General features: G+C 43.0%; 1 protein-coding gene across 1 annotated transcript in view; it reads left to right on the top strand.

Annotated features, from left to right (window-relative positions):
- Positions 1–27884, top strand: part of zbtb16a (zinc finger and BTB domain containing 16a) — a 328754-nt gene that overhangs the window by 196220 nt on the left and 104650 nt on the right. Inside the window, exon 6 of the mRNA XM_079565641.1 lies at positions 14024–14110. Within this exon, the coding sequence (XP_079421767.1) occupies positions 14024–14110 (87 nt within the window). The remainder of the gene's footprint in view (positions 1–14023; positions 14111–27884) is intronic.

The raw sequence follows: 27884 nt of genomic DNA on the forward strand, positions 1-27884 counted from the left end.
TAACAGAAACACTGATGTGTGTCTTTGTAAAAGTCTGCTGTGGCTCCAGTTCACAACACATGAAGCTAATCCTCCATGATGGCTCTGTTTACATCTTAGGGCTAGACACTGCGGGGAGGGGGTTCTGCTGAGGAGCAGTGGTTGGTTACTCGGCTGGTGACGAAAGGTCGGAGGCGTATCCTGGAGGTCGAGGGCGTTTCCTGAAGGAATCAGGCGTTTTATCCCTAAAATGGCCGCCATCAGAGTTTCTACAGATTACTCGAAAATACGTGAATGTGCCAAGGCAACACTTCAGGCATGGTTTTAATGAGGGAATGACTTAATAACATGATGTAAAGCTTGAAAAAGTCGATTTTGCATAATAGGCCCCCTTTAAGAACTCAAAAGTACCAGAGCATAAAGTTAAGAGTGAATGGTGTTTGAATAAGTACACATTATATAGACTGTGGCCATAAAAACCTAATTTCATGTAACAAATAAAGATGTTTGTGTTTGCTCTGCCGTGGTCCATCGTAGAACAGGTTTTTTAAAGCGTAGTAGTCATGTGGGTGGAGTTGTTTGACCGCGGCGATGGGCGAGGTGCAGGCGTGTAACGCTGCAAGTAAGAACATGAAGGTTTTGAGCTGCGGTTGTGGCGCGAGCTTCTCCACGATGTGAAAAGTGCTGTTGACACGCTATACAGGCGATAATGATACTAATGATTCTACAGGAATATTTCAATGATACTAGTGATACTACTGGAGTACTTTGCTCATCACTTTGCTCATCGTTTCAACGCGGTATGTTCCCTTCAGTTGAAACACATGTTATTTGTTTTTCTGCCATTTGGGTCAAAAAACTTTAAAAACACTAAATCAGAACCAAAACATGGCTAAAATGCAACTAGATTAGGGAAATTATAACTGAAACTGAACTCTTGGACATTTATGACCTTCCTGCATTTTGGTTTTAGGTTTAGGTTGCAAACCTTGAGTCCCTGCTGGAACCGCCTCCTTAACGTGGTGGAGGGGTTTGAGCACCTGATTGATCCTGGAGCTCTGTTGTCGGGGGCTTCGTGCCCCAGGTAGGGTCTCCCAGGACAAACAGGTCCAAGGTGACGGGTCAGACAAAGAGCGGTTCAGGAGCCCCTTATGAGAGACCAACAGGCCTGGTTAGAACCATGAGGCCGTCCCTCTGTGGACCCACCACCTACAGGAGGAGCCATGAGAGGCTGGTGCAATGAGATCCCACAACCCGGAAACGGAAAAGTGGAAGAGGATGGATGGATGGATGGATGGATGGATGGATGGATGGATGGATGGATGGATGGATGGATGGATGGATGGATGGATGGATGGATGGATGGATGGATGCATGGATGCAAACCTTGAGTAGATCTAAGTCAGATGCTCGACTTTAGTGACTTTGCGGTATGTTGTTGCTCCTTGCACAACGGATATTGCATCACCCAATATTGCAATACAACATATTTTGTGATATATTGCCCCACGGCGAAATACTTGGGCTTCTTTCTCCTGGTGTGTGTTCAGGGGGTGGGGCATAACAAGACTCTCATCAGATCGTCTTGGGGTTGAGATGTCGGCAAGTCCGTTTGGCTCATCAAAATATGGATTGCAGTTCACCAGTTAGCCTTGAGGGGCAGCACACACTTGGATTTTAGAACAAAAAGCAGGAAACAATTCCACTCGTTTGCACCAAAATGGCAAAGCTTGGCCTAGGAACAGTAGACATTAACATCACATGTTTTGCCCATCATCAGGGTAACTGTTTTCCAATTCCTAAACAACCCAGTCCAAAATACTGCTATCTGAACAGCCAATCTAATATTTCCCCCTCGGGCCTTTGAGAAAATATCAATGATCAAGCAAAAATCTCGACTTGTTACAGAATGGCTATTGCGTGCATGTATTTTTTAATGTATAAATAGTAGCTGAAGTAAAAGTATTGAGTTTGCAGTATTCGGGAGTTCCCTTTTTTACTGGTTTTATGAAATACGAGCATGCAATAACAGGACTTGTGCAATATAGAGGAGAGGGGGAAGTGAAAAGAGAAGTGGTGGCGGCGGCACGTGCTACTTATCGCCGTCCGGCTCGAAGGACCCTCTGCGTTTAAAAGGGGATAAAAACAAAGTGGTTCAGGAAAAGTTTTGTGTCTAATAGAACAATGTAACTCCTTGCTTGGATTAATTAGATTTTGTACAAGAGTCGACAGATGAACTTTTTAAGAATTGATATTTAGGAAGAATAAGTGGGGAAAATATACAAAATATTTACTGTATGTAATGCTGATGTATGCATGAGTAGAATTTAAAGTTCAGGAAGCGTATGGCTTTAGACTTTCTGGATTTCGATTAATACTATTCTATTATGTAACAGCCTGATATCAAAGTTATGTAGTATGTATATCAAATTTGCATTCCCATTGGCCCATCGCTTTGAATGATATGCTAATAATGTAAATTTCAAACACTTTTCATGGGGGGGGAATGAGAATAACTTCATTGCAGTGTATTTAGATCCTTCTTGTAGTTTTTTCTGTATAGATATTTTAAGTAAAAGTACCAGAGAGAAAAGGGTTTAAACTAAGCACAGGAAAGCAACATTATGTAGCATGAAAATTGAATCAAATAGATCAGCTCCAAACGTTAACATCTTTTTCTTTTTTTCCCCTAATGTAACACCTCCGATATACTTTACGACTATGGAATTTGTGTTTTATTATCTATTTCATTGTTGTAATGTTTCCTTGTTTTTGGGGCCTTGGCTTTGTCATAGTCGTCCTGTTTTTGACTATTCATTTTCAATACCATTCACTGCCCATGATGCAGAAGGTATTGAGTTTTCATGCAGTCGAACTGCATATTTTTAGCTAATTTTCTCCTTTAACATCTAAGTCTTCATGTCAGAGTATAAAAATGACAAAACTTTCCCCGTACGATGCTTATTTTATGATGTTTCATCGCTAGCGAGGCGGAAATATCCCAGAACATAATTATGTCAATACTAATAATGACATATTTCCCATGTATGTGTCCAAATATGGTCATTTTCTTTCTGGGAAGCACAGAGTTTTACTGATTTTTTCACTTATGAATAAAACCATACATTTAAATCTGGGTCTGCCCATGTAATAGATTTCGTCTGTGAAAATTTTAGCCACATTCATACATAAAATCCCTAATTTTTATGTGAAGACATAAAGTGACAGAAAACTTGCAATACATTTTTGTCTCGTATTTCCGTCCATAACGCTCATCAAAAGTTTCAAATGAATATCTTTAAGTAATTTTTTTCCCCTATTCCCCTGCAGTGTCTTGACTCGAACACTTCCATTCTTCCCTCAAATCCAACGCACCTCGTGTTAATTCACCCCTGATTTACCGCGCCCCCGAATTTCCCATAATTGACTTTCTAAGTGGTGGATTTATGACGTGCACGCTACCTGTCTAGCAACACTTTGTCGAGTAAGTTCCCCTTTCAGTGCAGCCCCTATACCCCCCCCGTTAGATTTATCACTTTAATTTGGCAGCGAAACTAGCCTATCGCCGTTACCCCCGCCTCCCCCCATAACTTCTGCCCCCGCGCGCACCCCTCATTAAGCTCCCTGGCATCTGGCTGGGTGGCTGGCTCTATACCCTAAATTCCGCCACATTCGCCCGCCCGCCCTCCCTCCGCCTTTCGCTGTTTGGCCCCTACTGACCTCAACACAAGACCATTCTCCTTGAAGCTATGCAGCCCCTCACAATTTATGCCCCCGTGCCACAAGCTAAGGGGCACGGCCTGCACTAAAATCCTATCCGGGCCCCATTTAGCAGGCGGGCAGGCGAGGGCTTGGGGGGGGGGGGGGGGGGGGGGGGTCGTCGTCGAGGCCCTTCAGCCACAGCGGTGTGAGCTTGATTTACTACTAATTACTTACTGTATACTTTACAACGCGGCTAACTTGACTTTCCAGGCCATTGGTTGCCATCGCTTTTTCCGCGCGCCGGCTAAATCCACTGTACGGGTGGATGGGAGGTCACGGGGAGGGGTCCCGGCTTTTGAGGGAGGCGGGGTTTTAAAGAGGTGCTAAACTTGAGGTTGACTTGGAAATTTATGGCCGGCGTGTATGTGTCTGAGAAGGTTCGAAACAGCCGGCGGTTTTGAGTGTGCCTCCTGTTGTCTAATGTCATTTCTTCTTCAAATAAGGAGGAGTTGTTACTAAAATTACAAGTTAGTCGGTCTAGTTTGTAACTTAAGAATATATAGTAGCGGTTAAAAGTTTGGAAACACTTATTTTCAAAGCTTATGGACTTATGTAAGGGTGAAATAACTCCAAATACGTTGCCTCCCTTTATTCTTCACTTTCCCAATGAGCTGGTGACCCTTTATATTAACTACACTGTAACATCCTGCTAAGTCATGGTTACAGGCAAACCATTCTCTTTGATCAGATGAAATACTGTATGTGGAGCAGGCACGTTCATGGCACACTCGCCGTGCTTGTAGTGCAAGTCTGGCCCGTGCTCGCCCAAGGACTAACTGTGTGATGAAGTCGGTCCAGTTTAGATCCGCCCAACTCAGGAATGATCTGAGCTGCAGGATTGGTCCAGTTTGAATTCATTTAAGAAATCACTGAAGTCAAGGTAGCAGAGGTTGTTTTGTATTTGTAAATTAACTGCTGCATAAGAAAGAATGCAAATGATTGTCTAATTTAGGATTTTGCATTCTTTCTTGTTCTTTTTTTCCTTAAATGGGACCACAGAAAGATTAGCAACCACTATGGTAGAAGCTAATGGGGTTTCCAATAATAAACAAACAAACACCTTAAAGGGACTATAAGGAGTTGTATCTACATGTTCCAGCCATGTCCTAATGTGTAGAATGAGCTCAGACCTGTTCATCACAACTGCCTCTAAAATCCTGTACGGTCACTCAAAAATGTATCACTTCGGCCCGAATTGCCGTCATGCACGAGCTTAATATAGAAGGTGCAGTTACATATATGGCCAGAGGTGGCAGTAGTGAGTATAAAATGGCGAACTTGCTTCCAGCCCCTTTAAGTTAAATTATGAATTAACACTTAATTAATCATTAACAATTAAATAGTTACGTATGACTAACACTTATTACTACTTTACTTATTTATTTATTTTTATTTTTATTTGTTTATTCGACAGGGACAGTACAAGAAAACATTGCCAACTCGGTGGCCAATGTTGTTGTACATAAGGCCATAGGCTAATTTTCAGCCCCCGTTCCTGGTTAGGCTTTTCAAGATCTTTATAAATCAATAGAAAGATGAAAAATCATCAATAAAACTTAAAAAAAAAAATAACAATAAAAAGAAAGAAGAGAGACATATCTGACCACTTCACATCCCAACTACTGCAGTTAATGCCTAACTCATAATGAACTTGCACTTATTCATTGTTAAGTAGTGAAGTGTTAGTAACACTTAAGTTGAGTTGTTCATGATCAATTAAGTTTCAACTTATCATTAATTAAGGGTAAATAAGGTGTCTTTATTATAAAGTGTTACCCTGTACTGTACTTGACCCAAATGCTTCTGGCTTGGGTTCAGAAAATGCATCATAAATGTGAGTTATTTGGCTCCTATGACTTTCCATTGAAACATTTTTGGCCCTCTTTATGTCATTACTGAACACAGGCTTGTCATTCTCACCTCCACGTGTTCGTCTGAACATGGGCAACAATGTCCTATTTTTTCCTTTTACTTTTTTTTATTCCCGCTGGCTCCAAAAACGGGGTAAAATTGCTAGCATGAACGAGCCTCAGTTAGCCTGCGCTGAATGCATGGGGGAAGCCTCGCTCCCTCAGTTCATTCTTAATTTTACAGTCTATGGTTGGAGATCACTGATTTATATGAACAAATGCTATGGCATGTGTGTGTAGTGTGAACCTTTAAAATGTTCTGTGTTTTATAAATGTTGTTGGCAATATGCAGCAGTTGAAAACTAGCTCGGCAGCCACATTTACAGAAAATTAATGTGTACTGTCTCTGTCAAATAAACGATTAAATAAGCGACTGTCTTGTGGAGTGATTGGTTGAGAGACGACAGTAGCCGGCTGTGATTGGCCGACAGCGACAGAAGAAAGAAACGGCTTCTCCCTTGTTCAGTTTCCGCTCGTATTATTGTGTGAACCACCAGCCACTTTTAGTTGTCTCAAAACTATCACTTTTCCACTGGCCGCGATCGCCGGCGCTCTAATGAATATGCAAATCCACGGAGCCTTTGCCATCCTCTCTCCGTTTGAAGTTGTCCAAATCGTTCCAAAATGTCCCAGAGTCATAATTATGGAGTCCATTATTAGTGACAGCTCATCTGACAAACACACACACACCCACGCAAAACGGCTCACGACATTATCATTCGGAGCACATCAACGGGCATTTTCTGAAGTGGACGCTATTATAAGCGAGCGCAAATGGTGTCATCGAATCTGGCGTCGCTCAGTGGAGTGGGCCGGCCTTGAGCTATGACCGCCCATGTCTTTTTCTCTTCGCCCAGTCGTACAGTGTGCATAACCAGGGCCTTGTGTTCGAGTGGTGCAGATGGTCTGATTTACAGAGTCTCGTGTGGACAAAAGAGCGGCCCTTGCCATGGAAAGCCTGTGCCACAATACAGAAGGTGGACGTTTGGACTTGGGCTGTTACGATGATTACTGCATCGACTTATCGTTCAAGAAATAACAGATGATAATGACGCCAAACGCCCAGGATTACAAAAGTAGGGGTTGCATGTCATCTTGACCGGGACACAGTATGTATACAACGGGGCTGGACTGGCCATCGGGAGAACCGGGAGTTTTCCTGATGGGCCGACGTACTTTTGGGCCGGTCGGGCCAGTCAGATCGAGAGACAAGCCTCGTAATACCTTACACCGGCCCACAATTGCGCCAAAAGCTATTGGAATTTGTATCATTACATAGATGCAATTACACAATTCCTCCACTAGGGGGACGTGATGCCTTTTATACACTTCTGGTGGCACTTTCTTGAGTTATGGTTCCCAGATAATCTCGTATAATGAGCAATGGGCCTCTCGGACATATATCGTTATATATATCACTTTTCTGGACAATCATTCACTCCATACTTGGTGTTGGTACGCTACTATTGTAGCAACAGCTGCCCTGGGGTAGACTGACGGAAGTGAGGCAACCAGTCTGCGCAATCGGCCCCTCCGACCACCACTAACCACTCACTCACTCACTCACTCACAACATTCACCAGGCTTCCTAGTGTTCCCTAACGGTCTCCCATCCAAGTACCGACCAGGCCCTTCCCTGCTTAGCTTCCAAGGTCTGAAGGGATTGGGTAGAGCAAAGGCGGTATGGCCCTCACATTGCCAATATAAGAGGAAATAGTTTATTGTAACTCCCTCCAGGACCCACAGAAATATATTTTAGACAAATGTTTGTAAAGAAGTGCATGTTGGGAGTGGTCAGGTGACTCCCTCTTGCTCCTCGTCGTCAGTGCACGCAGTTTGTAAATCTTCTAGTTTCCATTGAAAGGATTTACAATGTTCTGGCCTTTTATAGGACTTCTATTTTCACTCCACAGCTCTAAACTCCGTGGTGAGTTTTACCATTCCATTGCCTAAATCTACAGTGCGATCATTTGGTTGGTTTTGAGAAGTGTATTTGTGTTGCAGTCACGAGAGGAACCTCATAAACGGAACGCACATTTTAAGATTGTTTAGTAATTTTACAAAAGTTTCATCACGTTGTAAACGACAAGATTGAAGCGTTGAGTGCTATGAGGGGTTAGCTTGAATTCGGCAGAAACAACATGCAGCTGTTCTCCATTCGTAGCTTATACTGTTCTAGTTCAATCATCACCTCGACTGTTGCATTGAATATGACATCGCATTGGCCGGTCTTAAACCAAATGTCCCGAGCCAGTCCAGCCTCTCTGACCTCTAATGAACTTGGTCTGAAATGCAAAAACCCTCTTTTGTGCAAGTTCGGGGACCACGGTTCACACTAAAAAAAAAAAAGTTCATGTGGAGTTTCGGTCGTCCAAAAACTAGCTCCAGTGACATCTTTGCAGCCGTTCCTCCACGTCGCCTTTTCATGTCCCAAAGTCGCCGTTGCTTTCTGTAGGATTTTTTTTGCAACTTCTCCAGCTGCCCACTTCAAAGCTCGAGGGCTCATTTCTTCAATCCGGGCTTAGCGGCTTGGCACACTTTTTAACTTCTATGGAAGATATGAGGACGTGCGCATAGTCTCTCCGTATATAACTCCTATTGGCAAAAAAAAAAAAGGGCATTTCGGAACACGCACCCGAACCATTTTTTTATGACTTTGGCAGAAATCTCCAGCACATGCCATCCGCATCACACATCAAACAGGCAAAACGCGCTGCACATCTGGTTATTGTGCTCATTCAGAATTGCAAGCACTTGTATGTCAGCCTGTGTGTTTAGCATCTGTTTCCAAAGTGTTTTTCAATTTTTTTTCCCCCCTTTTTCCTTTGCCAAAGTTCGGTCTGTACTTGGCAGCGCGGTCGGCCCCGGGTTACGACACCTCCAGCGAGCGAAGGGAGAGTATAAAAAAAAAGAGGTCAACACAATGAAAACAGGAAGTCGATTCTTAGATGACGGAGGGAAAAGTCACGGATGTAAAGCTGTGGTTTTGCAAGTGCACATTGAGTTTTCTTTCTTTTTTTTTTCTTTTTGAGGGAGGAACGGCGTGTACTGTACGCTACCGAAAAGCAGAAACGATGGTGGCCGGCCAGAGAATTATGCAACAAGTTATGCAAAAAAACAGCAACCCACTGTATCTTTCATAACATAATGTGGTAAGGTCATAAGCCAGTGTGACACAGCTGCTCCACAACAAAAGTCTGAATGGATGCATTATATTTGTCCCTTTTGAGTTTTGATTACTTTGGATTTGAATTGGGAATGTCTTTCTATCTTTCGATTGTGGGTTCAGAAATAGAAGGACCTCTTTTCTTCACAGCCTGACCGAGAGAAAAAAAATAGTAATTCACCACAAAGGCGAAAGGTCACGTGTTCCAATAGTTGCCCTTTAGCTTTGATTACAGCGCACTCTCGCTGTGGCTTTGTTTCAAGAAGCTTCTGCAAAGTCAAAGGTCCAGTGTTGCATTCATTCTTCTCCAAGGTCTTGTATAGATACAGACGGTATCGGGGGGGAAATAGAATCTTTAGGAAACATAATTTTGCACAATTTTTAGCCATTTTCTGGTAGAATATGAACTTATTTACCACACATAAAGTCAAGTCTAAATCGGGTCCATATGGATATTTTCTCACAGCAGATTGTTCAGCAGAGGTGAAAAAAGAGCAGTCGTGGCTAGCACTAGCTAGCCGTTAGCATTAGCATGATGCTAGCATGAAGCATCATGTTAGCATTCTTTGTTATTTATGTATTTATGGGCTGTTGAACCACTTTGCTCCTCTTCATGTCTTTGTATCTTTATTTAGTAGAAAACTATATTCATAATTCAGCATTTGTTTAACTAGTTTTTGAATAATTAGAGAAAGTTTAGATTTTGCTCAATTGTTTTCCCCTTTACTGTCATCCAACATGACCATATATGGGCGACTACAATGCCAAGCCTTCTCCAGCATATCCCAAAGGTTCTCAGTGGGGTTAAGATCTGGACTCTGTGGCGGCCGATCCATCTCATGCTCCCTGAACCGGTCTTTCACAATGTGAGCCCGATGAATCCTGGCTTTGTCATATTGAAATATGCCAGTGCCATCAGGGAAGAAGGAATAACCTGGTCATTCAGGATGTGCAGGTCATCATCAGTTGCTGAACCTAGACCTGACCGAGTTAAATCCAGGCGGCCACTTGTTTGTGGTCAAGCAGTGTTCATACCTTTTTACAGCAGTAAACTTATCCCATTGCAATCTGATTAAAACTGCTTACAAAGATTAATGTTCATAAGTCTCCATGAGGTACTACTGTATACATAAAACCTGCTCACCCTGTAGTCTAAACCTCTGCAAACATGTTTTGAAATGCATACGATTCTCCTATTACTTTAGCAGTTCATATCTTCCCACAGCAGTTGCTCTTCACATTATGAATAGACGATACAAGCTACGCTCTTCACCATTTGCCAGAGAATTCTCCCTATATATAGCTTTGTGCTCAAAAGTAAAGATCCCGAGTTGTTAAGTTCAGTTCACATCTTGTGGTTTCTGCGGTCAGGAAAAGGAGGGAGAAAAAATACAGCCTAAGGGTTAGATCCCACGAGAGAAAATACCGGCGCTAAATCAGAGAGTAATTGCTCTCATTGTAAAAGTGGTAAAGTGCGGTGAGGCCGCGGGGCTCCACAGCTGGATCGGAGCAGTTAAAACAGGTTGGAAGAGTTGAGGACGATTGGGGAAAAAAGCTTCAGGGATCAACTTTACTGTCATCTCAACTTTGTTTGTTTGTTTGTTCGTCTGGATGTTTACTTTCATCAGTCTTTAAAATCAGATCTATAAATGGAATGAAATATTAAAAATGCAAACCCCTATTTCCACGACAACAAAACTGAAAAGATATAAACTTCATTGATCCCACAGGAAATTGCGTGGTCATGGGCTTCTCTTTCATATATCACGAATAAAATTAAATAAGTTGCTAAAATACATATTGATTTCTGTTTTTAAATATGTTTGTCAGTATTGGTTCATTTAATTTAATTTAGTGTTATTATTTATTACATTGTTTCATTTATTTATTGTTTTGAGGACTTGGAGGAGAGTCAGCTGCGAACATAAATACAAAGAAAGACATGAACACATTTCAAAAAAGACTTGACATGTATTAAAGATTTCAGCTTCCAGAGAAATGTTTTATTGACATTACAAAAATCACAAGGTCACATGACTTTAGAGTCATTTTATAAGGGCCGTACGATGTGAGTCAAAATTATATTACAATATATATTATGCATTTTACACACAAATACTGTCAAACCATGACGACACATGATGTTATTACATTACGTGTCAGTTGTGTCTAAATTAACTTTTGACTTTACGAACACATTTCCGGCATCCCAATTCTTGGTGTCGCTTCAGATTAAGGTGTGCTCATTAAGCATTAGTAATCATTTTAGGGTTAGGATAAGGGTTAAGTTTAGGTTTAGGGTTGGCTTTGAGTAAGCACATTAATGGCCTATAACAGATAAAAGTAAAATAAACAGTGTGTTAATGCTTTACAAGCATATTATTAATGCTTATTAATACCTTATTAATGCTTAATGAGCACACCTTGATATAAAGCGTTACCCAGTTTTTTATAGGAATGAGATTATAAGCACATTATCACAATTTTAACAACAGCTTGCCTGCTCATTGCGTGAAACAAAACAAAAATTATAACCAGATTTCTATTTATTTATTTGAAAAAGGACAGTGCACATTAATCAACATAATACAACGCAAAAGTTAGCAGAAAAAGCTTATTTTCATTGGTAATCCCTTTGGCCGATGTCAAAGCCGGCCTAAAAATGACTGAAAAGTGACGTTTCAATAAATGTCTATTTTTACAATTTACTGGATTAATACAAAACACATTTTATGTCACTACATGGACAAATATCACGTACAGGACCTTTAATGAATACGTATTACGACTTCATGAAGGCTAAATGCGATCCAACTTCATGACTAAAACTGTACTTTAGGCTGTGTTTGCAAAAAAGTGTCAATCGCAGACAAACTATTGCATCACATGACACTGATGAACGTGCAGCCATATTCCTGTGTAATCTGTTTGGTACAGTCCGTAATCAATGGCTGCTCCGACTATCGCCGCGATCCGACTCCAGCTCTTATTTATCCTATCACGCGCTCCGCTGTAGCGCCGTAATTAGCCCGGTACTCGACATTCATAATCGGTGGCGCGAGCGTATGGCGCGGCTGTGTCAAATGCACAGACGAACATATGGTTGCATTAGCGACAGAAGCAGCCACTTAACCTTGGAGAGGCGAGCGTGTAGAGAGATGTAGCGCGCAGGCAGGGTTGTCCCCCATCACCCCTGAACTTCGTTACCATCAACAGCAGATAATTAGTGCTTTTATGTGTCACCGCTTTGACTCGGGCTTTCGTTACGCTGATTGGAGCTCGTACTATAAGACCTTGTAATTCATAATGGCATATTATGATTCGGCTGTTGTCTTTATTGCTTGCGTCCTCGGTGTTTTCATATTTGAGCAAAGCACATGACTGATGGTGATGCCACTTTCAAATCAGATTCTTTTATAGTTTTCTTTTTCTCACAGATGTAACTGAACAAATGTGTTTAACAATAGAGCTGCAACACAAGTGTGAGTCTGTTAAAGGGAAAAGAATATCTGGCAGAGCAGTTGTGGCCTGTTTTCTGTCATTGTTGCAGTGAGTTATATCAAGCAGAGACGCGGCAGGAGAAAACATGGATTTTTCATGCCATTTTTTGCCAGTTTTATTATCATTGTAAAAAAAAATACTTTGACGTTTTGTCCGCGGGGGAGTTATCCTGGATGTAACTCAGACATGGCGCAGGGAAAGCCGGGTTCTCACGCTTTTTCATTCACATATATTGACATATTATATCCACATGCTCGGAATGACGCTGTAATCCAAACGCATTACAAACTTCACATCTCCACTTCTCTACTTCAGTAGCTTTTACAGACTCCAAACCATCCAGTCTTGGACTTATATTTGAATATTTCACTTATATTTGCAGTCCTTATATTTGACGAGTTTAGTGGTGCTAGGCTAGTGCTAGGCTAGTGCATGTCTATGGGAACTAGTAGCCTGCATTAAAAACACCAGACGACTGATATAAGTGTCTGTTTGCATTTAAAAGAACTTATATTTGAGCAGCATCAGCTTCCTGGTTGTAGCTACGCAGCGGCGGAGTAATCTGCTCGGTTAGCGGATCTACAATAGTTTGTTTACCTGCGGCCGGTATTACTACACGTGGGAGCTTTCTACAAATCAGATGTGGCAACGTTTGGAGGACGACCCCATGGTTTTGAAGAGGTTTTCAATGCAGGCTACTAGATACCATAAGATATGCACTAGCCTAGCACTAGCCTAGCACCACTAAACTCTTCATATATAAGGACTGCATGAATTAAAAAATAATAATAATAATTTCAACAACACTCTGGATAATTATGAGGCGCTGTGTCAAAAATCCTGAAATATCCCTTTAACAATGTTTTGAAGGGTTTTTAATATTAATTCCAAGGCTGATTTATAGAGATTTGAACCCAAAAAACAAGGCAACATTTGAATTTTTTTACAGATTTTTTTCACTAAAGATTAGATTATATCCAAAATATCCAAAATCCCCTCTGAAAAGAGTTTGTGTTACTACTATGCCAACAAAATAAAACTATAAATGCAGTGTCTCGCCTTAAGATGCAGGCATGTTTTCAATCAAAGTGTATTGTATGAGTTATCAAGTTGTTGTTTTAATAACAAATCACTTTTAAAAAATGAGCCAGTCTGAATGTCTCTTTGAAATGACGAGATTCAGCTCTACAAGTCGCACTCAGTTTCTCAAAAAATTCCTACTTCTGTTTCACAAAAGACCCTTCCACTGAACAGTAGTTCAGTGGAAGTTTCCTGCCTTTTTTCACACTTAGGGGGTCATTTATCAAGACATGGAGCCATATCGCGAGTGCAAGCAGGAAAATGGTATATTGGTAGTTACGTGTGGCCGTGTTGCAGCTAATTTCCCATTTAAAATTGTGAGCATTACAGTTTTAAGGACCAAAATCTTAGGTGCTCGTTTTGGACATGAGTTAAATGCTTGGTAAATGGTACCTTTGGTCCACTTGATGTGAACTCTGGTGCAAAATTAGCTTCTTTCGATCAGCTTGCCTCGCCCTGGTTTGACCCGACGCTTTTGGACACTCTTTCGTGACGGATCGAAGAAAACTGACTAAAAATCCCAGAAACGATACCACAAAGAGCTCTATAATCCTCATATTGTCGTTGTTTGAGCGTCTGGCCCATCACGACACATAATAAACTCTCTCTCGTTGTCTGTTTGCAGCTGGCGAGAAGGCCATCGTGTGCGACCAGTGCGGGGCCCAGTTCCAGACCGAGGAGTCCCTGGAGGCCCACCGGCAGATCCACACCGGTAAGTCTCGCCCGAAACCGCTCCATCGCCGTGACAACCCGCTCATATGACCGTAACATGTGGCCGCTGGATCCCAATTACTCCTCCACTGTATTAAAGCGCTTTTACTTATTTTTTTTTGGCTTAGTTTGGTGATTACTTTCATTAACTCGGCTTGGCGCAGACCCGTGTTGTTTATCGGGGGCGAGGGGGTGCCCAGGTGCCAAGATTTTAAATAGGAAAGAGTAAATCCCTGTGAGCAGATGTGGAGACGACGGAGACGCCGACTCATTTGGGAGAGGATTGTCTTAAGGATGTTTGCCGTAGTGAACAGTCGTGTGCAGCTGGTTGAAAAAGCTAGATTTGCTTTTGGATTTTGTTTGACGACTTGCATGTTTGTGCTGTTTTAAGCGGATTCAACTTGGTTACAGTGGTTTTGAAATAGTTGAAGAAAAGTCCATTTGATTCTGATCATTGTAAACTGAAATGTTCGAGAAAATGGAATTTAAATGTTTGTCATATACTGGTCATTGTTCCTTAGAATGCCACAATACAGTAACTATTTAAAGGACTTATTTGTTTTTACACAATTTCAAACAAATATCATGGATTAGAAAAAAAACCTGCTCACTTTCTAACATACAAAAGTGATGTTTAGGCCAATTTTAGTTTTTTAATTGTAAATTGTTGCTTATTTATTTTTATTTGAGTATTCATTTGATTTAAGACAGTGCACATTAATCAACACGTCAGCAGAAAGCCTCAATGTAAATACACCAAAATTTGCATAATAGCTAAATTGTAGGGCTGCAACTAACGATTATTTTGTAATCGATTAATCTATCGACTATTTTTTGATTAATCGCTTGGCTGTGATTGGTGAACGAAAATTGGATTTTTTCTATTTTTTTTTTTATCACATAACACAAAAGTGGCATCGCTTGAGGATGTGTTGATGGAGTAAACTTAAAGTAAATGTGTGTAGGAGGCTCTTGGCACCAATTCTGTTTTGATTAGATGAGACACGGACAGATCTTTATGAAATTTACAATGTACAAAACACTACAGGCCCTAACATTACATTTCTAATCTATCTTTGAGTGCATGATTGTTTTGTTCACTTACATTAATTCCCGATTCTTCACTTGGATCAGTTTATCCGCACGTCCGACGTCTTTCAGATGACAAAGTGACCACATAATGTTAATAATCAATAAAACAATCATTCATTATGTGCTGCAGACACTCTGCTGCGGCCTCTTTTTTCTCTCACAAATGTCCACCACCATTCACAGCGAAGGGAATGCAATGTTTTATTCTATTTAAATCACACACGGACACATCCCCTTTAAATCCAATGATGCCACTTACTGCGCAGCGTCAATTGCTTTTCTTTGAACAGCCACTTATCGTGCTTTTGGTGGGGAAAATATTCATAAATGACAATGCGTGATTTGCTGCGGCGCTTTTTATTCTCACTGTGCCTTTCTCACACTTGACAGATCCGTTTCAGAGACGTAGACTGAAATATGTACCGTTGTTTTTGTGCTATGACGTCCACATTCTCATAAACATGCTACATTTCTATCCTTCAAAAAAAAAAACATCTCCAAACTTTGTGCCGTGTCACTTTGATCCCAAAGGGACGACGTGTCCCCGTCCTACCAATCCGAACAGTCACGCCATCAGCCTGCTCCGAAATCGTCTCCTCCTCCTCCTCGTCATCATCATCATCATCATTACCACCATCTTGCCTTTGCCCTTCAACTCGGACACTCCCGCATTAACCCCCGGGCGGCCGGTGGCAACCAGAGCCTGCCGGGTGACTCCTGGTCTTTCTTCTCTTCCTCTCTTAACATGTCATTCATACCGCAAACACGAGAGCGTGGAGGTCAGCACAGAGGGGGAGGGGGGGGATGCCCTTAAGCCAATCAGCCAATCAGCTCGCCCCGGGGGTAGACGAGGGTTAAATAAGGCTAATGATGCAGCAGCCATAACAGCAGAAAGCAGAGGGGGTCTAAATATAGCCAGGAACCACTGGAAGAGGCGCCTGGGGTGTGAGGGAACGTATAGAAGGCGGCGCAAAAACACACAAGGATATCTTGAGTAAACTGCCGACAACGCCGAGTGTAACAGTAGAGCGGAGGATGAATGGACTTGGGTCAAATGACAGAGGCAGAAATGAGTTACTCTCACTCTCAGTTTCGGCTTGGACAGTGATATGATGTCACCTGAGGGAAACCCATACGTGGCCTATACGCTCAGGTCATGAAGCTGAGGGTGAATTAGCATTTTAAAGCCTTACTCCGTTACATGTCGTCCAATAAATATAACAGAATTCAAGCATTGACCCCCAAGAGTGTAAAATACAGTATCTCAAAAATGTGCGTCTTTCTAGTCTGCGATCTCGTCTCTCCTGTAGCTTTTCAGTGGCAGAACCAGGTGTGCAGGAAAACAAACAATGAAAGAGGACACCACATAATGCCAATGTTAGATGAGGTCCAAACTCATTCCTAGCTTTTCTAATATTTGCGGTGTACCTATTCTTCACGGGGATGAGTTTATAGGCACCTTTCACAGCTTGCAGGGTCATTTTTTAGGGTCACTGTCATAGAAATGGTAGAAAACTGCCCTACAAGTTCATGAAATTGTTCCAAATTATTAGCAGAGGAACAGTGTTTTTTTCCCGTAAATGTCTGAGTTCATATACTAAAGGGAGGACAAAGCAAATTTCGTTCCATTACGAGGAAAGAAACTCTGGTATAGCGCGTTTAAATGTAGGAAATATGTTGGACACATCTTGCAAATCTTAAGCATCTCTGCGGATCAAAGTAAACCTCGGAGGCGACGGGCTTCTGATCAGAACACAGCTCAGACCCAATCATCTGTCAGTCCGCTGTGTTTGACCGCACGTCATTTCCCATCATCCCGTTGGCCTTTGTGGTTCAGGCAGGCGAGCCCGGGCGGTGAAAAGCACCTTCGGCCGCTTGACCCGGACCCATCAGCCGCTTCGGTTTCGTCAGAGCAAGGCGGTGGCATCATGGACACCAATCTGACCGGCACCGCTCGCTGGCAAAGCCTGGACCCAACTGTATCATCTTAAACACACCTATTCAGTACAGGGGATGCTGCTGCTTTGCTTTGACTACAGTAGCCACATTTGATCAGCTCTGATTTGCAAAAGATGGCATATTTTGGGATTTTGTTGATCGTGTGGCTACGATACTGACTAACGTTTGTCACAGTGTTATTGTTTGCTTTTCACACCAGGAACCAGCTAAGAAGATATTTGACTAAGTCTAAACCAGGACCTAACCAAGTCCCAAAGAGTTATTAGTGTATTTCTTTAATCAATGCTGGACTTCTCTCACATTTATCCTTTGAAAAAAAGATAAGATAAGATAAGATGGTACTTTATTGATCTCACAGATGGAGAAATTGCATTCGATGAGAGAGCATCCGGCAGCAGCACCCATTCAGTGCGCACCACTCTTTTTTTTTTCTTTGGTGAAAGATCGTTGTGTCGCGGCCGCCATCTTCACTGTTTTGGTCACAGGAGGAGCACTGGTTGATGGGAAATCCGTAGATGATGACCACGGCGGTGGAGCTCTTGCGCTTGGCCACGATGTTCTTGGCCACGCAGGTGTAGTTGGCCGTGTGGGACAGACGCGCCTGCTTGATGATCAGGTTGTGTCCACGGTGATGTAGAAGTTCCTGTCCTCGGCCGGGTCCATGATCTCGTTGTCCTTCAGCCACTCCACCCGCATGACCTTGGAGGATGGAGAAACTGTAGCTGCCCTCTGTCTCCTCTGATCATCTGAAACGGTGCACCGCCTCCTGGGCTTGTCCCCGTCTCAGAGCGTGGTGTCCTGCACTGGTCAGCTCCACCTCGTCCTTCCTCTTCCTCCTGCACAGCTCCCTCCACAGTCTATCACCATCTCCTCGTTGGTCCCTTTTGTTGTTTCCTGTAGCTCCTCTTGTGACGCCTCCTCCGTGCTGCAGGTGTGGGGGCTCTTGGTGCCTCTTCACTGTTCAGTGTCTCAGAAGAAGATGTTTGTAGATCTCAAATGGGTTTAGCTGATAAGCTAGCAGTTTGTTTACCTTCAAAAAGCTGCTTTCTTCAGGACCATTTTGGACTCTCAAAGTAAACAAATCCACCAAACCTCCACAAAAACACGGTAAAGACGTACAAAAGTATCCAGAAAAACAACGTGGTTCGCTGAAAAAGGCAAACAATTCACTGAAAAAAGCAAACAATTCAGCTGCACCAGGAGAGAGGGAGGTCACTTCTTGTTTTCACGTCGCCATGGCAAAAAACACAATCTATGAAGAAGTAAAGTCAAGTTGTTAGTAACAGAACTTTCCGTAGTCCCTGTGGGGGTAATACAAGTGTTAATGTTATGATTGGGGGGGTCTTTCATCGCCCCCTGGTGTCTCTGTCCAGAAAAGCACAATCGCAACTTGACTGCCACCGGGTCGGAGTCACCAATACACACTAATAGAATCACGAAGAAGAAGCTAACAGGCTAGCGGGCAAAGCTAACTGCGGGCTAGCACCACTTAAAAACAGTATTTACAGCCAAGTTTGAGTTAAAAAAAAAAAATTCCATTGTGTTATTGGATGTACAATATCCCTCTGTCTCTTTGTCTTTTCAATTTCAAGCCCATGGGAACCCAGGGTGCTGAGGGTGCTGCAGCATTCCCTAGTGGATAGTTTGTGAACTGCAAGCAATATCAACAAAGAGGAAATATGGACAGAAAAGGTGTTTTTGGGGTAAATTTTGTCCCTCAGCACCCCCTGACTAAAATATCCTCCCACGGCTCTGATCCATTTTGTGTTTTGCTGTGCAGTTATAGAACTTTCATGAGATCGGCCAGATTAGGCTCATAAACCTCACAGCATCCAGTCAGAACCAGAGGACTTCACCTAAACTGAACCCTGCATCATCACTATAAACTTGGTGCACACAAGAACATTTTTATTCTCTGCAAATATTTTTCTAAAGCACTTATCTTTATTTCCAGTTCAACACTTCTGCTACTACTTCAAACCTCATTTATTCCTTGGCAAACATAAACGTTTACCAGAAAATTCCATTTATAAATTCCATGCGGCGCGGCGTTGACTCGAAGACCTCTTAGTAAATATATCCATGTTCATACCAACGCCGTGTCGCCGCTCTTAAATTACACGAGTTGCCGGCTCACCCCAGATGTACAATATCATCTTATAGACCACTTGCTACTCATTCTCCAGATGGCGCTTTTAAGTAGTAAAAATATGTCACGACTTTTATGGCGAGGCATTAACAGGCTGTGTAATAACTACCGGAGCTTGGCCTACTAAAGTGAAACGACTCCACTTACCGCTTACAGTCACTAAAAGAGCGCGAGTGTCGGATGAGTGAGACCCAAATCTCACCCTGTGCAACAGAGCGGGGGCATGTTTCGTCGTTAAAGTCTCTTATTGGGACGTTATAAAAGTTCTTAAATATGTCAGATGGTGTGTGGGGCCTGTAATAGAGACTCACCACAATCCTACAATGGCAAGCCACATTACCATTTCTGTGTAGAGTTTGCATTTTTTTTTCCCGTGTCTGTGAAGGTTTCCTCTGGGTGCTCCGGTTTCCCCCACCACTAAAAACATGTGCGATAGGTTATTTCTATAGGGCTCCTGCAGGTCGCCCCAGCGGCATTGAAGGATGGGTCAAATGCATAGGACACATTTCCAATGGGGATCAAAAAAAGTATTCAGAAACGTCACTAATTGGTGAGCTAACAGTTGTGCAGATCCTTAATTTTTTCTTCATTATTGCTATTCATGATCCAGCTCACTGACTATTAGTGGATGTGCATCCCTTTACCCACAAACGATAAAACAAGTGTACCATAAAGGGACTATACGGACTTTAAAAATGTTAAAACTAAGTGTTTTCCTCCCCCTACATGTTCCAGCCATGTCCTAATAGAATGAGCCCAGACCTGTTCACCACAACTGCCTCTAAAATCCTGCACTGTCACTCAAAAAGTTGATGCACGAGCTTAATATAGAAGGTGCAGTTACACGTATGACCCGAGGTGGCAGCAGTGAGTATCAAATGGCCAACTTGCATCTAGTCTCCCGAACTTTGCAGGCCCCAAAATCACTCAACTAACCACTCAGGGCCTCCTTCTGTATAGCATAATTAGCATTTATAATAATGTAAGGTGCAAATCATTTAAAATCTGGTTTAATGATGTTAGTTTGGATACTGCACTTTGATATTTGGCATGATTTCACTAAAATATGCTATTCAAAAATCAAATCAAAAATACATCATTCGTCTGAAATGTAAAAAAAAAATTGTCACAAAATCATCTTGCGACCCCCCATGTCAGTCAAGCATTTATCTTCTAAATTTAAAGAGACTAGATACAAGTTGGTCATTTTATACTCACTACTGCCACCTCAGGTCTTACACGTAACTGCAGTCTCTATATTGTGCATGACGGAACCCAAATGAACACCTTTTTGAGTGACAGTGCAGGATTTTCGAGGCATTTTTAAACTCTGTATAGTCCTTTTAGCTGAAACAAGCCAACAACCTTTCCCAAATGTTAAATTAAAACAAATATGTCATTTACTTTTTACTTATAATGGAGAAAATAGCTTTATATACTGCAACTGTCCGACTGTCGCTCATCTAAATCAAGAAATGTCCAGCTGTATCACTATGTTTCATTGTATCAGATTTCCTGTTTGATTGAGCTACACTTTTGCCTATTTGGTGCACAATCTTTAACACCTGTGCACTGGTACGTCACCGCACTCTTTGTGGACTTTTTTGGCTTTTTTTGTGAGGAAGTGCTTATCCAAACGCATCAGCAAACGCCTGGATAAAGCCGGATCTCTCTCCCCGTCAGCCGTGACCTAAACCACTGCACCGACATGCCGGCGGTGCCCGCGGCGCGCGTACAGTGCGGGGCTTCTGTTACTGTTGGCCCATCAAAGCTCGATCTGATTCTCCGCGGGACTTGGCGGCGCTTCAGCCCTTGGCCAATGTTCCCCCGATGACAATATTTGGCCTCTCGAACGGCGCGCTTCTTGTGTATCCGGTGAATGGGGAGCTTTGTCGGGCGCGATCAGCTGCGCTCTGACTCACCGCTTCTGTCTCGCGGCTGGCCTTAAAAAAAACACACAAAAAAAGAGGGAAAACATCCAGGCTTTTGTCGAATTGTTGCGTCACTTTCACCTGAATTGTACCTCGGAGATCAGGGGAGTCCGGCCGTACACGTGATCAGATGTTGGAAATGTTGGTACGTACAAAGTGTAGTCAAAAGGATGTCACGTATTCTGGTTCTGGAAAATGCATTCTCTTTTATTTTTCAAATTAGTATTTTTTTCAGGCAATTTGGTGGAGTTTCATGAATGGTCAAATACAGCACTGGATGATTGAGAGCAATGAAATGCCTTATTACCAATTAAACTTTTGAGCAATGATGGGCAAGTTAGCTCTGTCTCGGTTAGGGCTGGGTTTTTCTTACGCTAGTACAATAACAATACTTGGTATTTTGATGCTGATACTAAAATATTTGTCATCTAGAAGCAGAAAACAGAACAATAATGTGTGGAAGATCTGCAAATGTACAATATTGGCCAAGAAATGTGTGAAAAAATGGGGAATAATTAATGGAAAAATTGGCAGAAATGAGGGTAAAGAGTAAAAAATTGTAATTCTGCCAAAATTTAAGGGGAAAAATTAGAAAACAAGGAAAAAATTGGAGCAAAAATATGTATAAAAATTTAGAAAAATGCAAAACATTTGGGAAAAATAGGGGGAAAAAAATTAAAAATCTTTGAGTTTAAGTCACTTCCTTTAATGCTGGCCCTGGACCAACAGCATCAAAACTCCGGTCTAAAGATTTTGGAACTTCTTGAATTTTTTCGATGACAGTAGAACCTATACTTTTTTCCCCGAAAAACTGGTATATTTTAGCGGTACCCAGCTAGGCCCACCTTAAAGTACCCATAGGCCCCGGGGATTAAACAGGATTGTCAGGATTTAAACTGGTGTTCTGAAGCAGACACATCAGCGTCCTTATTCTGGCAGTGTTCTGGTCCCATTTTGGCCCAATATGCACGTATGTTTCTGAATTCTGATCTGATTCTGGCCCTTGACTGTGGCAGGCCCCTGGGCTCCAGCCCCGTCTAGCCCGTTGGATAAGGTGGCCCTGTACCCAGCCCTAGTCTTGGTACAATTCTCTTCCTGGTAACTGTAGCTAAAGTGAAGCTTTGCCTCATAAAATTATCCTTCTTCTTCCTTGAATGTTTCCTATTTCAATGGCTGGTAGAGCTACACTGAGGTGTATCGCATTGGAACGGCCATGTTTTATTAAGATCTGCTGTAACAGTAAAGATCTGGGAGGACAGAGGATGAGGCCTTGTGAACGTATGGACACACAATCACCAGTTTAGCAGATAAAAATCCCTAACCAGCACAACTGTCCCTAAAATTAATAGTGAAAAGCAATTCACACAAAATCTAAGAAGCAATGTCTTTTTCTGTTTGAATTTCATGATCACGACCGGCACAGAAAGTGTCCATTGTAAACCTGCAGACGCAGAAATGTTGCGATGTTGACGCCGTTTCCTAAGTGGCCGCCGCTCCAATTAGCCGAAGTGCTGCTGTTGACGGATGAGGCCTCGCGGAGAGCGGCGGGCCCGACCGTGCTGAGCTCACAGATCCCACAGTAACCGGAGATGCCATCCTATTTGGAGGGAAAGTGTGACCGAGATTACCTCGCCGTAATGTGAATCACAAGAGAAGTGGGCATTCCTGCGTTTGTTTGCAGCGTGTGGAGGAATGGAGCCGGGAGAATAGCGGCGTTCTCTCTCTCTTTCCCCCAGAATGAGGCCGGGCATTGAGCAGTCGAGCGGGTGCAGGCAGCCACATGATGTTTTTTTCGCTGCAACTTTTTTTTGCTGTCGTCGTAAGCCAATTCTCACAATCGCAACGACAAGCAGCTGTTATAGGGGCTTCATTACCGACACACTGCGCAACAATTCAGTCAGGAAAGAAGAACACTTGTCCTGCACGGAATACAAGTCTTTTGTTTGTTTTCTTCTGGATTTTATTTATTCAGGTATAAGAGTTACTTTTTAATGTCATTTTAATGTCCAAATACAATTGGATTCAATGGGCAACGTTGGGCAAGTTCGCTCCGTCTCGGTTAGGGCTGGGTTTTTCTTACGCCAGCACTTTAACAATACTTTGATGCCGATACTAAAATATTTGTCATCTAGAAGCAGAAAACAGTGTGGAAGATCTACAAATGTACAATGTTGGGTTCAGCCAAGAAATATGGGGAATAATGAATGGAAAAAAAATTGGTGGGAATGGGGGAAATAGTAAAAAAAAAAATGTAATTCTGCCAAAATTAGGCGGGAAATGGAAAACAAGGAAAAAATTGGGGCAAAAATTAGTATAAATTTTTTTGGGGAAAAATAGGGAAAAAAATATTGGGGAAAAAACACATTTATTTGAACTTAAGTCACTTCCTTTAATGCTGGCCCTGGACCAACAGCATCAAAACTTGGAACTCCTTACTTGAATTTTTTTGATGGCAGTAGAACCTATACTTTTTTTCCAATAACAGACTGGTATATTTTAACGGTGCCCAGCCAGGCCCACCTTAAAGTACCCATAGGCCCCGGGGATTAAACAGGATTGTCGCCCCACACTGCACGTATGTTTTTTTAATTCTGATCCAGCCCCTGCTAGCTAAGAAAATCGGATTCAATGGGCAACGTTTGGAAAAAAAACAGCAGCAAATTTATGCAGAAAAAGAGTTGAGCAATGGCATAATTTCCCAGGAATCTTATATTTAATGAACGTTAAAATCCAATTTAGTGCTTTTGAATTCAAGGCCTTAATTAATTAAGTAAAAACGACGTGTGATGCCCTGCGGAAAATCCAGTTATTGGTGAAAGACACTAAACCAAAAAGCCATTCTAACATTTTCCCCACTAAATGAAATACCCCCCAAAGCAAACCTGGGCAAAATGCGGCCTCTAAAAAAAAAAGTCTCTAGCTCATTCCTGTGCGGTGTTATGATTTTTTTTTAAAGAAATTACCAGAATGCTCGAAGGCAGCTTGAATAAAAATAAAAGGAAAGAATTGCACAGATGTCCAGCAGAGGGCACTGACATAATGAAAGATCAGGATATAAACAACACATTGTAGTCAAGTGGGAAATGGACAGTCTGCCCCTGGGCAGCTGTGGCTACTACCATGGAGTGTGGAGTGAATGAATATTGACTACAATGTAGCCGAGACTTGTGACACAGGCTTGTAAAGTGCAAGAAGCCGTTTTTATGAGGCTACAGTCCTGACAGGCTCATTATTATCCATTTCAGAGTAGTGAAGTTGTTCAACAGCTTATATATATTTTTTTTTAAATGGACAATGCTAGCCAAGAGCTATGTTAGCTGCATGCTAAAATTGCGTTTCCCGTGAGAGATGTTCTTCCGCCTTGGCTAGGCCACGCCCTCTTGTATGAGGCATTGTCTGTATCTCAGTGTCCCAAACCAGGGTTTGTTTGTTTTTTTGCTTTCCTCCTGGAACCGCCACCTTAACGTGGTGGAGGGGTTTGACCACCCGAATGATCCTGGGGGCTCTGTTGTCGGGGGCTTCGAGCCTCTGGTGGGGTTTCCCGTGGAAAACAGGTCCTAGGTGACGGGTCAGACAATTCGTTCAGAAGCCCCTTATGAGAGTCCAACAGGCCCGGTTAATGGTGAGGCCGTCTTCCCGTGGACCCACCACCTGCAGGAGGAGCCATAAGGGGCTCTGGTGCAATGTCACGACCCGGCAACGGACAGATGGATGAATGGATGAATGGATGGATGGATGGATGGATGGATGGATGGATGGATGGATGGATGGATGGAGCTTTTCTTATTTATTTCTGTTTGTGAACTAAACATGGTAAGGCCACATTTCTCTCTGACACTCCTTCACAACATTATCAAGGAAAATACTTGAAAACGCAAACTGCCAACAATACGTTCCTAAAGACTTGGCATTTGGCTCAGATTTTCTGGCATCCCGTCACGGTTTTTCGAAGGTGTTCCACGTTCACAATAAAAGACACCGAATACCCAAACGTTTTCCGGGAACAATCCCGCACACAGGGCCCTTGTTTTTTGTTTTTGTTTTTTCCTCCGCCATTCACTTCACGCTTTTGCTTCGGAATTTGTTTATCTCCACCAAGGCTGATCAACAAGTGCGAACGCGGGCCCGCAACGCCGCGCTCAGCTGCTGAAAAGAGCAGCGAGTAGCGCCGCGTATTGTCGTGTTTGGATGCCCATCAATGACTGTTTGTGGAAATTTCGGTGGAAAGTGGCATCGAAGGACAAGTGACTCATCGCCTGCAGCCCTTACAAGTTTGGAGCAAGGCATGTTAAACAGATCGGGCCTTGGGTGGAGTGGATTTTGCATCTAGTTTGTTGAATTGCCGTAGCGGTGGAAGGCTGTAAAGAGCGTTGGTAAAGACGAGTATATTGTCAAAGCAAACAGCCCTTTTGTGCCCCGTGCATCCACTTATAAAGCCTGTTTTCATCCATGCGAACAAGCAACGAGTTCATGTTTGCTTCAGCGTGACAGTCTTGCACCCAGAAACTTGTAATTGTTGCTTTTATGGCGTTTTTTTTTTTCACATGTTGGAGCGCTTTGTGGGCCGACAATCAGCTGTCTGCCGAATGTGTTGCCGTGACGACGGGCATCAAGCGGTCAAAGCCCTGTCAATTACGCCGCGGCCATGTGTGTCTCTCTCGTGGCTAAAGACGGGGAGGTTGATGCATAGAAAAGAGTCCGTTCCTGCAAACCTCTCCCGGACCTTTTTTTAATCGAGTCTTCCATCCGCATACAAATGAATGGTGAAGCCAGGCCCTATATTAAAGTATGGCATGTTGTATGACATGTGCGCTTCATATCATTACTGTGGTTTCTCGATCATTGCCATATTATAAAATGATGTTTAGTGGCCAAACTTGACTCAATTTGAGTTAGCATTTAGCTCAGAGGACACTTTTATTACGCTGATTTGTATCTAAAGTAAAATCTCAAAAGGTCCGCACATTCATGAATGATTTCTAACTCGGCTTGGACCTCACCTTAGTGTGGTTGATGGATTGCCAACCGTTGAAAACATCTGGATCGTTGATAGTTTGCGATGTTTGATGGCTAAGGGCTAACGGCTATAGGAAAAATACATTGAATAGGCTAATGAAAACTTTCTTTCTTGTGCTTGACGGCACTTCAGACCCGAAGCAACAACTTTTCAAGTGACAGTGCAGGATTTTAGAGGCAGTTGCGGTGAACAAGTGTGGGCCCATTCTACACATTAGCACATTGCTGGAGCTTGTAAATAAAACTTAGTTTTAACATATTTAAACTCTGTATAGTCCCTTTAAGGAAAAACATGCGACAAGTACTTTCTATTCTTACAAAAGAAAAGCAAAACCAAAGCTAGATCGTTAGTTCTGGATTCACACTGACCCCGAAGCACCTCTCTAGGTCGGCCTAACCCGAACCAGTGTGAAAACGCCCCTAATGCTGCGTTTACACATAACGACGACAAGTCACGAATGCCACGAATCCACATTCGTGGCCGAGGATCACGAATGTGAGTGATTGGGGCAGAGGTTTCACGCGCCGCCACGAACTGTTGCGACCTGTTACTGCGTGTTACGATTAATGGCACGAATTATTACGCATGGTCACGAATATGCGTCCCGCACTGCTGCGAGCTGCTGCGTGCTGTTGCGTGCTGCTGCGAGCTGTTGCGAGTTATTGGGAATTGTCGCGTTCTGTCAAAAATCTGTCAAGAATTGGGCGAATGTGGACAAGATCTCCTGCCGCGCACACCGGGGTGGAGGCGGAGCAGGGACGTCTCGCTCCGCCGTGCTCTCCCTGACTCGTTGGGCTCTCGCAAAATCGGGTTAAACAAAAAGCAAATAGACCAGCTCAGCGTCGGGCCTGTCCATATACTGAAGAATAACAATAGTTTTTCAGTCTATGGGACAGTCACACCAGTTCAACCCCGCTCCTGTCAACGTGTAACACGGGCAAACGCATCAACAAACGCACGCGCTTCATGTCAGATAAGTCCGTGCAACAGCCGCACAATTTGGGCTGACTTTACTCCACAGAATACACATAAAAACACTACACTCACTGTGCACTCGATCTTCTGAGGATCCGTCGAACTTGCTGCTCTTAAACCTCTTTATCCATGATTCTCACTCGTCTGGTCAGTCCTCAGCTCCAGCTGGAAAAACTTTATAATCCACAAACACAGGCGCGTGTCTTCACCTGCCCCGCGCCCACCGCCGCTTGTTTTACGTGTCTAAGTTTGTAAAATTAGCCTTAACTTATCTGTGGTGTAGCTGCTGCAACCACGCGCTGTTGTTTTGGTCAGTGGAGGCAGCGTGCGAGATGCATTCAGGGACCGCGGTAAAGGCGCACTTCTTACTGTCCCTTTTTCCCCACAAACGCGGGGAAAATCGTGACAAATATACAACAGTGGGGTTCTCCAGCAGGGGGGCAATAGGGGCGGCAGGGACTGGCTCCCAAACATCAGGAGGAACGACCGCAGGAGGAGGAAAAGCCGGCGGAACAACTTCAGCACCTGAGGAGCGGCGGCGGCAGGTGCTGTCCTGGGCCTGGAGCGCGGACTGGCCGAGTTTGTGTGACTTTTCTTTTGCTGCTGCAGGTCCGAAAATGCACTTTTCGGCGTAGCGTGTGTTTCCATCAAT

This window comes from Gobius niger, assembly GCF_951799975.1.
Source record: "Gobius niger genome assembly, chromosome: 11".
Taxonomy (NCBI): Eukaryota; Metazoa; Chordata; class Actinopteri; order Gobiiformes; family Gobiidae; genus Gobius; species Gobius niger.